General features: G+C 36.8%; 1 protein-coding gene across 1 annotated transcript in view; it reads right to left on the reverse strand.

Moving 5' to 3' along the window:
* LOC126184763 (protein crumbs) overlaps nt 1–16,216 on the reverse strand; it is a 301,898-nt gene that overhangs the window by 103,849 nt on the left and 181,833 nt on the right. The window contains exons 13-17 of the mRNA XM_049927313.1: nt 9,722–9,802; nt 9,434–9,583; nt 3,783–3,931; nt 3,501–3,696; nt 874–1,027 (exon numbers count right to left, since the gene is read on the reverse strand). Of these exons, the coding sequence (XP_049783270.1) occupies nt 874–1,027; nt 3,501–3,696; nt 3,783–3,931; nt 9,434–9,583; nt 9,722–9,802 (730 nt within the window). The remainder of the gene's footprint in view (nt 1–873; nt 1,028–3,500; nt 3,697–3,782; nt 3,932–9,433; nt 9,584–9,721; nt 9,803–16,216) is intronic.

The following is a 16,216-nucleotide window of genomic DNA, read 5'->3' on the forward strand; positions in this document are numbered from 1 at the left end:
CTTTGATGCACTATATTCCATTCTCGCAACAAAATTTAATACAAATTCTCTAATCCATTTTCTTATAAAATAAATAACTGCTATTACTATCAAAACACTCGTAACCTTTTTGACAGCTGAAACAGACTAAATATCCACTATGCCTAATACTGAATAGATACTTTTCAGACATGTCTAAAAACACAATTACAAAAACATGGTGCAAATCAGACAATAAAATATGCAAAATTACAAATTCCTCGTTATTTTTTAAAGACTTCTTGTGCAGCAAGAATTTTTGCATCTCAATGCAGCCTTTCAAAGAAAACTTCTATCTCTTAGTAGCAAAGTAAGAATAAGCCTTGAATTCTACAGAATAACTGCACTATATGGTGTTCAAAATTGTATTGGAATATCCATCATTTTAGGAGGAGATAGTAGACGAACATGCATTCAGATGAACAGGCATTCAGTTCTATATTTGAAGTAGATATATGGCTCCTGACTTCCACTGCTATGTTAATATAATTTACTCTACAACATTCTGTTCCTGAAGAAGGCAATCACCTTTTGTATTCCGTATGCTATTAATGCATTTATTTAAAGATAAATGCTGCCCCCACATATCTGTACACTTTGCCACCACAGATTCAAAGCATGCGCTTCAACAAGGCCAGTAGAACTTTGTGACATAGCCTGGAGAAGCGCCTTGTGACATAGCGGGGACGGCAGAGTGGGACTCAGTTGCTCACTCGTGAGCTTACAGACAAGCTATAACAGTTTATGTTAGCTGTAACACTGGCAGTTGAGAGCACTAAATTTTTTGGACGACATTTACATAATAAACATAAAAACTACAGTTCAAATACAAAAATAAGAATTATCATATTTTACCCTTCAGCTGCACTGTATGAGAAGTCTTGATGAAAAACATCAGGTAAATCTGATATGTTTCCATATAAAGTTTCATTTGATCTCTGAAGACAAGTACCACCATATTCACAAGGATTTACTTCACATTCATTTATATCAATTTCACAGTTCTTGCCTGCAAAAATAATGATGATAATGCATTAGTTAAATGTTAAATAACTTCTTTAAACTTCAGTAATCAAAACAAACTTTAATCAATTGTAGAATCTTAAAATGCTGCCTGATGAAACAGTAGCACAAATAGCAATCTGCAGTATCAAAGTATCAGGGGTGATGAGGAGGAACTTTCAGTTTGAAGGCTGTACAGTCCACAACCAGTATGCCAATCAGGCAAAGCTGTAGTCAGCATTGAGGCAATCATCCAATCGACACACCAGGTTGAAGATACCCATTTGTAAAATACCATGTCCTGCTGCATGAAGAAGTCTGAAACCGCCTGCTGCACATCCTCCTCTGACAGGAAGTGTCAACCCTTAAAGGCCTTTTTTAAGGGACCAAAGGCATCACATAGGGACAGATCAGGACTATAGGACAGATGCTCAACTGTCTTTCACTTGAGTTGGTGTAACTTTTGCCTTACTACATTTGTGATATGATGACGTGAGTTATCATGAAGTAGCAGCACAGTGGTGTTTGACAGAAATGCTGCTCCATACAAATTCTTCATTCTCCGATGTTTGTCTTTTAAGCCAACAAAAGAAAAACAGCACATTAGTCCTGTTTGGATGCATCTGGTAATAACATCACCACAGTTCACATTTCTGCATTTATAGCATGCATGTTGGAAATACATAAATGCTACACTAATCCATTGCCTACATGTTGTTACTTATGTACCCACATCAAAGTTGTGCTACATTGCACATATATGCACAACACCAGCACCCTCAAATGTAAATTTCTTGATTGTCCCATACACATGTTCCGTCTTAGGCACTTGTCACAATGTTAAATGGGGCAACACATAATGTTGGATTAGATTTACTTTCATTCCAATTTATCCGTAGTGAGGAGGTCCTCCAGGATGTAGAAGATGTCAGAAAAACAATAATACATGACAAATATTTACAACTGAAACAAATAAGCTAATGTACATTCCACAGGTCTCAAGTGGAATGATCTTTTTTTTTTTTAAATGAAAACTATATTAAAGAATCATTTTACAAACACTCATTTACTAAGATCGCAGATTAGTACTATACTGCAAAATTCTAGGATACAAACACAGTGTATCACAACAATTATTATACACAAGGTGAGTTATTCAAACTGTTCAGCTAAAATACATTACTGAAGATTAAGTAGTTTTGATTTCACTGACATAAATAACAAACAAGCTGAAAGGGTGCAGTACCCTTGCATGTTTGAATGCAATATAATCACTGATGCCAACGCTTAGTAGCAGGCTCAGCAAACAAAGGGAAGTTTGTGACTGACTGCTATGAGCCTTTGGTGGGCCTAGATGAAAGACTGTTTCATATTTGATTTGGTGGTAAACTATTAGCAATAAATGTGTAACTTTGAAGTGTTTATACAATGGAGAGCTGACTGATATTAATAAACAGCATTTAAATTGAACTGAGATATGTAATTTAGTAGTAGAATAAATCTCATTCACAACAGCCATAAATATACACCTCAACATCAAGTAAACAGATGTTTAAGAATCAACACACAAGTAGTACACCAAACAGGAGAAGGAATAGTATCACTATAGTCATCAAAAAGAAAATCATTACACATGGCAACAGTGCCCTAAAATGTCTAGGAGTAACTATCCAGAGTGACCTTAAGTGGAATTACCATATAAAACAAATAGTGAGAGAAGCAGATGCCAGACACTGATACATGAGAAATGTAACTCATCCACAAAGGAAGTGGCTTATAAGGCACTTTTTTGGCCTTTTCTTGAGTACTGTTCATGTATCTGGGATCCCTACAACATATGACTGATAGAAGAGAAGTAAGAAAGAGTGTCTGTGTCGCATGGCCACCAAGAGCTGTTGCATAACGATTTGATTCACGGATCCAGTTATATGGCTCCTTCCGTGTACAGCTATTTTACAACTATGATGTGTGGGGCCTGAAGATTGCATCAATGTAATGCCGAAAGTAGTAGCACATAAGAAGTTTATAAAATAAATTTCTACAATACATACGGCTGTTGGTAAATCATTGCATCAAGAAATACATGCCAGCCATCGTCCCATGGTCCATAATGGATCAACGAAGATTCTTCCATCAAGGACACCTGATATAATGTAACTTCCTTAGTGGTGCCAAAAGTGTAAGGAGACTGATCTTGGCTAAACAGATACTGTTGATTTGATTAGCAAATTACCAGATATGGTATAAGGGGAATGTCTGGATCAAATCAATTCTGTACTTTTAATCCCACTTTTATAATAGCTACCATTTTTATACCATTATTCATCTTATCACAAATAATTACATTACCTTGGAAACTTATAATATAATATGTTACATTTGTCAGAATCCATGTGTAGTACATTCTCTAAGGGGCAAATATCAGTTACAATGGTTATTCATTAGCACATCAAGAAGAACAAAATTCACATAGGGATTACCTCTGTATCCAGGATGGCACCTGCATTCATAGTCCTTAAATCCGTCTATACACTCTCCTCCATTCTGACATGGATTTTGTTGGCAGTCGTCAATATTTAGTTCACAGTGTGGACCTTCATAACCAGTGTTTGTACAGTTACACATATAGCTGTTAATGCCATCAATACAGATTCCTCCATTTGAACAAGGTGAAGACTAAGGAACAAAAGGTACATCTGATGTAAAAACAACTACAGTAGTCATAAGAAAATAATTTCAGTATAAAATTCAAAACACTTTACCATGCATTCATTTATATTAGCAGTGCATGTCACTCCTGTAAATCCTGGCATACATTGACAGGAAAATGACCCAATTTCATCTATACATATTCCATCATTTTCACACGGTTGAGATTCACACTCGTTAATGTCCGTTTCACAGTCATGACCTGTAACATTACATCATTGCAACACGACACAGTAAAAAAAAACACTATCTCCTGTTCTCTACTATCTGAAGTTATTATATGAACTATTTAAAACAATATAATGCACTTACAACATGGTAATACTTAATAATGTTCAGACATTTGCTTTCAAGAAACTTTATTATGACAAACCGACTTCAGAGCACACTGTAAGATGTGAAGTCTGCAGACTTTGAAACAGAGCAGGCTGTAACCTATCTTTTTCTCTTATTGCACCCCACTAATAATTTTTTTTCTCATTTTTAACTTTTCAGTCTGGTACCTATGAAGTAACTGTGTTATATGTACTCAAATTTATAAAAACTTTAATCAGATTTTGATTCAATTAAATTCATTATTCAGGATTTTCTATTTGCTGTACTGATTACATTAGTGTTATTAATTTTGCTGAAAATTGTGTTAATTAAAAGTTATTAACAAATAGAACTTCATTATGGTATGAGACAGAGAACTTTGGCCAAGCACAGGAGTCAGGTATGTTGACACCACTCATCAGAAATACCAACGTCCAGACTTTACAGTAACATGCTTTGATTGCCCTGAAACTAACTTCAGCCCCAGATCTACGATTTTTCTGAACTGGGGCAAAAACTTTATAATGGTGCCCCCCTCCTCCCCACCCCCACCCCCTAACTTTTCAGCATTTGAGATATATGAAATCGGTTTTTCCAAAAATATGTTCATCTTGTAGCAAGAAGTGAAGTACAGTGACGTGTGATAGAAGAATGCTGTGTGAAAAGGTGTAACACTTAAGGCAAATAACATGTCTTACATTTCCTCAAACATATAATTTTTATATATCAGCTAAGAATACTGTGAAAAAAGTATGATCTGATTGGAAAGAAGGATGTACAAGAGTAACGAGTGCATACAGGGAGAATGGTAATCCTTATTGTTGCTTTAATAGATATATCATAACTGTCATCTGAAGCTGGAAGTGTAATTCAGTTCTCTAATAAAATGTGGGAGGTTATTCCAGAGTCAGGTTCCTGCTACTGAGAAGGACTTTGAAAAAGTGGCTGAACGATGAAGTGTGACAAAGAGGATTTTGCTCTCATGGGAACAGGTGTTTCTGCCATGTTTTTCAGATAACAGTGTTAAGGTCAAGGAGAGATATGAGGGTCTGTGTTTGTTGATAAGTCAGTACAGAAGAGAGGGCACAGGAATCTCTGTGTTTGTCTGCACACAGCTAGGATAGCACTGCATGTGATGGTGAAATATGAAGTTTCTTTTTCAGGTCAAGAGGAAATAGTGTCACATAGAATGGACAAAACAAGACAGAATGGGTTAGGAAAGACTGTGCTGGTGTGGAACATGCAGGAGACGGAGTATGGGATCAGAAGGGTAAAATGGGGATATGGAAGATCCTAAGTAAGAGAAAGAGATAAAAATACAAGAGAAGTTTAAACAGATGAACTAGAAGGGAATAAAAAGGTAACAGTGCATATGTGTGTGTGTGTGTGTGTGTGTGTGTGTGTGTGTGGCAGGCATGAAAGCAAGAGGGTGGGAACAGGAGTGTAGTGGAGACAAGGTTACAGACATTACAGGAACAAAGAATTTGGCGAAGCCTTCAGCATACTTGGAAGGAAGGAAAAGAAGTTTAAAGTATATAGTGGACCAATTTTATGTGCTCCAATTTTGCATTTTTCGTGATTCTATGCCACAAATTCGTAGCCCCTGTGAAAAACCCCATAAGGTCAATGCTAAAAATTCCCAGTTTTACATTTCTTCCTAGTAAGATTTACTCGATTCTAGGTTCTTTCTTGACATCTCACTTTACTTCACCCATTTTCTTCCTATTGACATATGATGTGACTAAACGAGTTATAATTGGCACAAAAGACAGACAGTTCTCAGCATGAGTGATGGCAGAATTAAAGGAATATTTTTGGCTGTTGCAGAGAGTGGAGATGTTAGAGACATAATCCACTCTTGGTGTTGCCAACATAACTTGCAACATTTAGCTTCACCGCACAACGACGATGGGTCGAGTACGTTTCACACTACTTTTTGCAGGAACTGACGTAATCATAATGTGGTGGCACTTTGAAGGCGACCAGGAATGAGGCTATCAATTCGTCAATTGCTATATGATTTCTATTGCCCATCGTTTCACTTGCAGCAATTTAAGCTGTTCTCTTAGGTTCCTGCCTAACCACACACTCGGAAATCCCCATATATTCAGAAATGAACAGCAAAGTATTTCTGACAAGGAACAATATGAATTTTATTGCTGCTCATTTCATTCACAGAAATGTAAGCAGTGCTCTTAGGTTTCTGTGTACCACACACTCGAGAATCACCACACATTTGGAAATAATCAGGCAAATATTTATTTCATAGTTCATTCTCTAACCACTAAGTTGAAAAAAAAATTATTGGCATTCAGCGAGTTTCGAACTTATAACCTCTAAGCCAGCTAACCATTATGTTATTCATTAAGCTAAAGGTTACTGATCTGAATTTTGTATGGTGCATTACCTACCATAAATCTCTTGAAGTCTTACATCAATGATGCTTTCTTAATTGACTTTTAACGATATGTGTGACATATTTGTGGTGTACTTTCAATGCACTGCTTTGAAATGGCATATTGTGCACACACGTCACACACTATGAAGGAAATGAATAATCGAAATGCACACAGTTCACAGCGTTCGCAAAAGTTGATAGTCACTAGTGACACCACAACTGCGAAGAGTAGTGTGAAGTCGCATAGATACTTTGACATGAGACATGTTTCTGTTGGAAACATTGTTTCCTGCAGTGTATCACATCTGTTTCTGACTTTGTTTCTTGTTTCTGTTTCTGTCCACACTGGCAGTAAACATTTCTCAGTGTATTTGCATCGTCTGCAATGCTATTTGTTGCACTGTTTTCATATTGTCTGCCATGTCGTGTCTAGAGATGATGCAACTGTAATATGGGCTGCTACATACTCGAAGGATCACGCGAACACAACAAAAGATGCCATCGTTCAATCTTTTTTTATTTATTTATTGTGACTTCTGACCTGAAAGCCATAAGCATCTCTGAGTGTTTCATAGTTTTACAGAATAAGGCTGCATTTATCACAAAATTTTGTAATCGGTTTTAAAACTACAATATTATTTGATGGAGAGTTTATGTAGTAGTTGTCAATGGTTGACAAAATCGGATTAGTTTCTGTTAGAAATAGATTTGTTGGTTTGCATACAGTCATTTGCTGAAAGTTACCTGCCAGCAGACAGCACACAACTCATAACTAGGCCACTAAAATAACATAGTGGAATTTGCAAATAAGTCTTTGGTACAGTTTTGGTTAAAAAAACACCCAGGTTTTGAGTGATTTTTGTTTGGAAGGGACTGTGAGTTAGAAAGACTTATTTAATTTTTCTGTCAACAGCGTGTACAAAAATTAAACATTTATGTGATAAGCCAAGAAATGTGACTGTCATACTGGGTTTGGAGAGGAAATTACACATTCAAGTGAAGCAAAAAATAGCAACAGACTCATAGTTACTGATGCTGCATTTGTGGACTCCACAAGAGGAAAATAAATGGCTTCAACCTATGGCTATTGAGATACGTTTCAGCTTTAGTAATAGAGAAGGATATTGCCAGAACATTTTCATTACAGATAAAAGTGATTTTTGGTTTGATCAAAGCTGGTTTCCAGTGTAAAACCATAGGCTGACAACCTATTTGCGAATAAGGAGTAGGAATGACCAACAGGACATAAAATATAAAGAGTGCAGTATTGGCAATGAAGAAATGTTCCAGGGAAACAAAATGTTTCAGGCTCAACAGTGTTTTTGAGATCAGCTCCAAATAAACTGCTGACGCCTCATAAACTGTCCCCCACCCCCCTACACACACACACACACACACACACACACACACACACACACACACACACACACAGAGAGAGAGAGAGAGAGAGAGAGAGAGAGAGAGAGAGAGAGAGAGAGAGAGAGAGAGAGAGCTAGTGAAGGAGTGGTAAAGAAGGCTTGCATATCCCACTGCAAGTACTGTCTTGCTAAAATACGATACTTGAAGTCAGTTGAATGGAAGCAGTACCTCAGGATCAAAAACCGCTATGGTGGACAGTTTTTGTTCAGATTGGCTGAAATATGTATGAATCAATATGCATCTTGTACTCATCATACTTGGTGTTTGTGCACTATGTTGCCACAACACAAGCTGCTCAACTGTAGTGATCATGATAATGTGTAACATGAAGATGGTGATCATTATATGACAGGTCAAGGTGGAATGTCCTTGGAAATAATGCATTTTGCCAATCATCATGCCATCAATAATATTCACAAGATGATTGGGGTCTAAGACATTTGTGGTTTCTGAACAATGCAAGATAATGTAATGCCATGCATGCCATCAGTACAGCCCACAGTAGACAACATTCGACCGTCGACACAGACAAGTTCATAACAACTGCAGTGCTCCAGCATCAAAGTAACCTTTCAGCTAAAGCTGAGTTACAATTATGTGGCCAAATGATGGTGCTGTGGTCATGCTGTGTGTTGCTGTATCTACTCATCGCACTTCTATCTACTGACTCCACACATGCAGCAGTATCATAGCAGCAAATTCTCTAACAGTCAAAATGTTATGGCATGACAAATCCAGTTCTTGAAGACTTGTCAGTCTGCCTTGTTCAAACTCATTATGCCCTCAACAACATCAAGACATACTGGTCACTGCTTTCGTATTTGCTCTTCATTTGATAACTCTTCTCTACAAGAGTTTGGTGAAATAAATATGCATAAATCGTTTCTCTCACCTCTTTATTTTTGTCAACAACTGTGTTAATACTGGATAATGAGCAGTACATAGAAACATTGTCCACAAAGATGCAGCACTTGACTGGGCTTACAATTGTGGACAGTAGACATTAATGACAATGCAAATTAAATGATACTAAGTATTCCCTTGGTGGAAACTATTCGCTCAGAGTATACTGTCAAAACATGTGCCTTTAACACCCCTTTCTGTATTGTAAAAAATGGTTTACAAGGTAGACTTGCAGGAGGATGGGCAATCATTCACAGAAGAACCTTGAGTTGAATTAGGTAGTTATACTGTCACTCTAAGTGTTATCTTATACAATCCAATTGGACTTCAATTGTAATACTGTATAAGAATTTTCCATTGCAAACTGCAAATTGTAAAAAGTGTAAATGGGTCATGGGTAACTGAAAATAATACAGCACCAGAATATATATTTCCGCTACAGTAAAGTAAAAATATCACATCACTCTATGAATAACCCAGAATGATACAATAACATAAAACTGCAAAGGCTACTAGAAAAAAATTTCAGTATAAAACGAAGATACAAAATTTCCTTCAAAAGGTCAACATATCTGTCTCATTTAATCATATCTTGATTATTTAGCTTGGCTAACACACCCATCCTCAAAATCCTCTTTATCTGTGTGGCATATTAGCAATAATACACACCTGTGTAGCCTTCGGTACAAGTACATCTGTAACTGTTAATTTGATTAATGCAGGTTGCATTATTGTAACATGGTTTTGAGAGACATTCATCAATATCCAACTCGCAAAATGCTCCAGCATAACCGGGTGTACAGAAACAATCATAGCTGCCTGCAAAGAAAAACATGTTCAAGAAAGATTTAAAAGTTATTTGACACAGAGGAAAAAATGGAAGGTGATTAAAGTGAACGTAAGTGACTTAAGTTATTTTATGCACTGCTATATCAAATTTTAATTTAGAATGCTTACCATTATTGTTAATACATATGCCATTTTTACATGGTTTAATTGGACCAACACATTCATCTATATCATCTGCACACTTAGGACCTGCAAAGATATGAAAACACATAGTTTATCAAAGAGGGCTAAACTGAAATGTATTTTAAAGATTTCACAAGGACAATATAAATTGTTACGAACTGTGTAAAAATATATGTCATGAAAATTACCACTTAAATTATAACAACAGTTCTGTGTTAAGAAAACACAACTAACTTCTACAAGTTTCCTTCATATTCTTGTTCCAGATTAGTCCTTTTAATAACTGGATATTTTCCATGTATGTCACACTTATATATGACAATAAATATTAAGCAAACTCTCACACTGAGCTTGTATTGATTGGTGAATAGACTGTAACATCATCACAGCTATGATATCAGATCCATGTGACAGATTCCTCATGGCACTATACATACAAGGATCATTACAAAAACTTTTCAGAAGGTTGACTTATGCCTCGTTATTTAAATTACTTCTTGTTGAGTGAGTTAGATTCTAACCAGGACACAGCTTTGCTTATCATGTCTTATCACTAACAACATTCACTGAAGTGAGATATCAAGTGGAGAAGAAAGCATCAGTCACTTTAGTTGATTTAACAAGGGAATGGTCCAATCAAACACATTGAAAATCCACCCTGAAACTTTTTATGAACAAAGACAGCGTCAAAATTGTAGTTGTTAAGATGCACTGCAACTCAGCTGAAGTTACTCACTTTTGTCACATGAAGAACTGCTTGTGACAGCAGTTTGCACAGTCCTACCTGTGACACTAGTGCAATATCAGCTGTGACAAGAGCATGTAGTGCCACATAGTGCAAATACCCAGAGTGACACAGGTGAATTTGAAGCCCCTACATCATATACAAAATGTCATGTATCATTAATGTTTTGAATACGAGGCAGTTCATATCGATAGCTAAACTGTTGCATATGCAATTCTTGCAGAGGTGACTAGCAGAGGAACATAAATCAATACAATGTTTGATGTTACATTACACACGAATTCCATTAATCATGACATTAATTTATGGAAATGAAATATTTGTTACACATACACCACTTTATAACAATTCTTGTAGCACCATTCTTACGAAAATTTTTCAATTATGTATATTTTATTACTAAGAGGTTCCTTCTTTATTCCTCACAGTCATCACAATGAAGCAGTGTGTCATTTGAATGACGAAAATAAGCGTTTTCCTTACAACAGGAACACCTGCTGAAAGAAAAATTAATGCTTTCGGGCACTTCACAGTCAATTAATAGATTTATTTGGACAGAACTGAGGTGGAGAGAGGAATAGTCCTGACCATTGCCCTGCTTCTTGTGCTGCTTACCAAGCATACTTACAGCAAGTCATAAAACATGCTGACACAAACAGACAGTGCACAAATGACTGGAATTTAAGAATACTGCTCTCCTGATAAACATCAAATGTTGTCAGCAGTCTGAAAGATGGGGGTACCATTATGCCCAGGACAAGAGTCAAACAAAAGCAATGAATTAATTTCAGCAACTGGTTAGAAACCGGTTCAAATGGAATGCTGAAAATTATTCTTTCCAATTTTTCCAGATTTTGATTGGTCAATTATAAGATTTTTGCCACTAAACAGTCCTTTTGTATTTTTATTTTTGGTTCCAATATGCCTTGAGGTCCCTCAAGACAGATATAAAGCTGTGGAAACAGTAAACCACTCATACTTACCACTGACATTGTTGTATATGAATATGTCATAGCATTAATCAGTTGCACAATAGGCTCTGTCTTTTTACAGCTCAAAATGATAAAGAGCAGTTTATTCACAGTTCTTTTAAAAAACCTGACTGACCAGCATTCGACACAGCAGACGTGGGAATATCAGTAAGCTTTGCCTTCACATCAGTTACAAATCAATGGCATCTCCTCTCCTCTACTTTTTTGCCTGAACCAAACTTCATTGTTTTGGGATTCCTATACTGCATGATTTCTTGAATTTGCTTAAACAGGTTGAAGAAGACTTGAAATCGGCAATGTTCACCTAAGCTGCAGTTTGGAAAGCCCAATCTTGTAGATATCCATAGGTAACGGTGCACTGCCTCTCATGACAAGGTCTACACAGTTCCCATCTCAAGAAGATTCCACTAAAAAAGTGTTGTTCAGGTTATTTATTTGAGTTTAGGGGTTTATGTCGGTTATTGATGGGGGTAGGAGGACTTTGTGCTCACCCTGTAAAGTAAATGTTTCTGATAGCTTTTCTTACACAGTTTTGCAAGTTTCATTTTGGTGCATATTTATTACTCCTTGCAACTATTTCTTCCATTTACACAATTCTCTGTTAGATTTTATGAAAGCAGGTTTGCACACTACTTAACATTAAGCATTAAACACAATGAAAATTAATTCAGTTTTATATTCATTGTTAACACTTATGCTATTTTGTCTAAAACATACATGGTGAGACCATGGCTGTGTACAATTAATATAGGTTAATTCTTACAAAGAAGAAAACAGCAACCAGCCACTATTAATACTGCTATTTATTTAGGTAAATAGCGCCGTTACCGGTTTCGAACTGCCAAATTCATCATCAGACGGCTGTTCACATGATTTTCAAGATACACTGTACATTATCATCTGTTTTTGATTTTTATTATTCCACTGTGGCAAAGTATTTTTGGTGTGTTGTTGCAACAAAATCGCACAGAATTTTTTACGGCAACAACACACCAAAAATACTTTGCAACAGTGGAATAATAAAAATCGAAAATGGGCGATAATGTAAAGTGAAAATCATGTGAACAGCTGTCTGATGATGAACTTGCCAGTTCAAAACCAGTAACGGCGCTATTTACCTAAATAAATAGCAGTATTAATAGTGGCTGGTTGCTGTTTTCTTCTTTGTAAGAATTAACCTATGTTAACACTTATGCTACTGCAAAACCAATTGGTAATTATTGTGGATATTAAATGAGTTGCAAATTTGAGTGAACAATGTAGACACTTGTTTCAAAGAAACTGTCCATGAAAACTGAAATTTATTTTAAAAATTATGATAATGCCAAGCCATGTTATCTGTTTATTGATGTGCTGTAAACAACAGATATGCACCAACCACGACCATGTGCAGTCCACTACAGCTCTGGTAGAAATGTGCATATCTCCAGCCACCTGGCGAGCAACAAATTTGACATTTTTTTAAATACTTGCAGGGGAGTCTTAGCAGCTAAAATTTTGACTTGGTCATTCTTTCGGTGTATTCTTCCTGTGTAAAAAATTTCAAGGCATGTTACAACATGTCAGATTAGACAATGCCCTTGTAAGTGCAACACGTCATATGGTTCGGAGACAGGGCTGCCTTATAAATTATAACAAGTTATTCCATACAGACGGACAACAAACCAAACTGACAACATGTTAGCTGGAAGCACATTTACTGTGACTATGGAATACAACACTAACTGTCCAAAAGTATTGAATAATGGCTTATTGAAGGGATCCGTCCTCACTCCTCTCTCATTTAATCCAACACAGTACAGAAAGTTTGGCTATGGGGTCTGCCCAGCTATGTGGCGATATATATCCAATGCAAAGCCTCCTAAACAACTAAAGATATCCCGACTTACGATCGGTACAGCTTAAGCCAATACTTCCGTAAATGACGGCCACAACCTAACTCAAATAAAACAGAAGTTGCACATTTTCATCCATCCAACAGATTGGCAATCAGAGTCCTTAGTGTCCATTTTGAGGGAGACAAACTTCATCATAAGATGCAGCCAAAATCCCTAAGGGTTGCCTAACACAGAACACCTTCTTTTCAGGAGCACCTGACATGAACATTTGTTAACATCAAATGCAGAAATAACATTCTTCATGCACTCTGTTGCCCTAGTTGGGGATAATCAGCAGACACTTAGAGTATCATCACTCGGATCTGCGTACTCAACAGCAGAGTGCATAATAGCCTATATGTGAAAAAGACAGATGTGATCTTAACGAATCCATTAACACTGTTAATGGGTCAATGTAATCTACTGCCATATACTTTATACCTATCTTAAGTCACATTCTGCCTTTTTTTTTAATTTTTATTTGCACATCTAGTTCCAAAGGACAAAACTGAGGAGCAAATCTCCAAGGGTCATGGAATGTGTCAGTACATGAAATTACAACAAAAAGTAATAACAGATAAAATGCTTATGAACCCAAAAAAAGTCAAGCCATAAGTTTACGTAAATGCATCCTACGATCTTCTGACGCCAGACGGAAGAACACGCTACAAAGTGAATATTAGAAGACTGTTGATAAAACCAACCTTCCAATATTGAATGATATGTTCTCTGTAGAGTTTAAAGATTGAAATCAAGACACCCCACTCTTATCACAGCCAGGATTCTTGCCAAAGGTGAATTCATTGTCACCAGTTAATGAAAATGCTGATGGCAAAGATGTACAGACAGTTTCCACGAGTGGGGGAAATCTCCATCACCATCCTGTGACTGTGGTGCTGAATGACATGCAGTTGCTTACATTGCACCAACATGTTCTGTATGTGCCTACAAGGATCCTTTCAAAGACTTCCACCGAGCGACGTGGCGCAGTGGTAGCACACTGGACTCGCATTCGGGAGGACGACGGTTCAATCCCGCATCCGGCCATCCTGATTTAGGTTTTCCGTGATTTCCCTAAATCGCTCCAGGCAAATGTTGGGATGGTTCCTTTGAAAGGGCACAGCCGACTTCCTTCCCTAATCCGATGAGACCGATGACCTCGTTGTTTGGTCTCTTTCCCCAGACAACCCAACCCCCCTCAAAGACTTCCTGATAGTGACAATCGGAGTGATAGACTATACAAAAAGCTTTGATATTCTCCTATAACTGTTGCCATTTGTATTATATTATGTGGAAGAGCTATGTTGAAATGTAGTAGCTTAGTTATCTCTGAATATGTACAGCTATTCTTTTGATTCAAAACATCTTAATGCATGCCATATGATAAATAAATAAATCAATTACTGAAGATACGGCTTACAATAGTACATTTCTCAAGAAACTAAAGGCAGTTTCAACTCGCTGGGCTTATTATTTTAGTTGCAAGGGCTGCAATTGCATTCATCTATATAGCATCCAGTTGTCACCTGTACGGAAATGAAGAGTGAAACACTTATGATATTATCTTTAATAATTTTGAAAGTGGATTATGCGAGTCTGAAAACAATGATTGTTGGATACAAGCTTATGAGAAACTGTCTCTCAGCTGGTAATTGGGTGGTTTTTGGAGTTTCATAAAGGATGTACTTCATTGATAGACAAAACAAAAGAAGGGCCTGCCACTACTGCAGTGATATAGGAAAAATCTCTCACTTTGTAACAAATATGTCAAGAAAAAACAAACAGTGTGATATTCATGATTGTTGAGATGTTCCTACAGACTGTCTCCAGCTATGTCCAACATTCTATAGAACTATAAAAAAAATAAATAAATAAATAAATAAATAAAAAAACGGAAGTTTCTTCTTAATGGGTGACGGATCAACAAATGAACATCCATTTCTAAGGGCGCAAATAAATGTTAAGCAGAGTCCGGGAAGGAAACTATATAGATGTATTTCAGACACTGTTACTGGTGATAAAATGAAGATTTACCAGTGCAATCAAAGAACTACGAATCTGACTAATGTGTGAATTCTTTCTGAAGAATAACCTAGAAGTGTTGGAAAGTAAAGGGTGGCAGCTACGAGAGGACTCCAAAGTAAGTTACACGTCATCTAATGTAATAACCATTGGGCAACGAGAGTGGCACTTTTTCAGAAGAGAGTAAATGTTCTGGGTTTCCTGGAGACAGAGTTCTACTGCGGTATGTATAAAAGTTGCATCACAGTGACGGAGTGAAATGGTGCATCACCTGGAAACATATGCCAAAGCTGAAGTACATGGGAGAGTATGATTCTTATCAGTGAAAGTGCAAATTGCACCCAGATTCACCATGAAATTCTGGTGTTGGACCAAATGCAATGTTGTGTCCAGCCATAGTGAAATGCTGTCAAAAATTTGGCCAAGGCAGCACAGACAAGTGCGATGCTGATCAAAAATGAAGGCCATCAATATCAACGACAGATAACAATGTTCAGACAAATGAGGAACTGATTTGCAGCAATCCGAGATTTTCCAATGATTAGGTCATTCACATAGTGGTTCTCAAATGGCTCTGTAACTGTGAAGCAGATTTCTATTGTTGAAAAACTGGACAATTGATAGAACATTCTGATAGTTGTTTATAGAGACTTGATGATTACACTGAAAAATAGTGTCATGTTTGTGTGTCACTTTAAAGTGTAGTGCAACAGACAATAAAAGTCACTTGGCCTACCACAATATTATGTAACTTAATTTTTGAAGTTCCCCCAAATTTCTCAAAAAGTGATGATGTTGCAACAGCATCTCTGGAGACATGAAAGACCTATTCTCCTTCTCTGTC

Source organism: Schistocerca cancellata, chromosome 4 (genome assembly GCF_023864275.1).
Source record: "Schistocerca cancellata isolate TAMUIC-IGC-003103 chromosome 4, iqSchCanc2.1, whole genome shotgun sequence".
Lineage (NCBI taxonomy): Eukaryota > Metazoa > Arthropoda > Insecta > Orthoptera > Acrididae > Schistocerca > Schistocerca cancellata.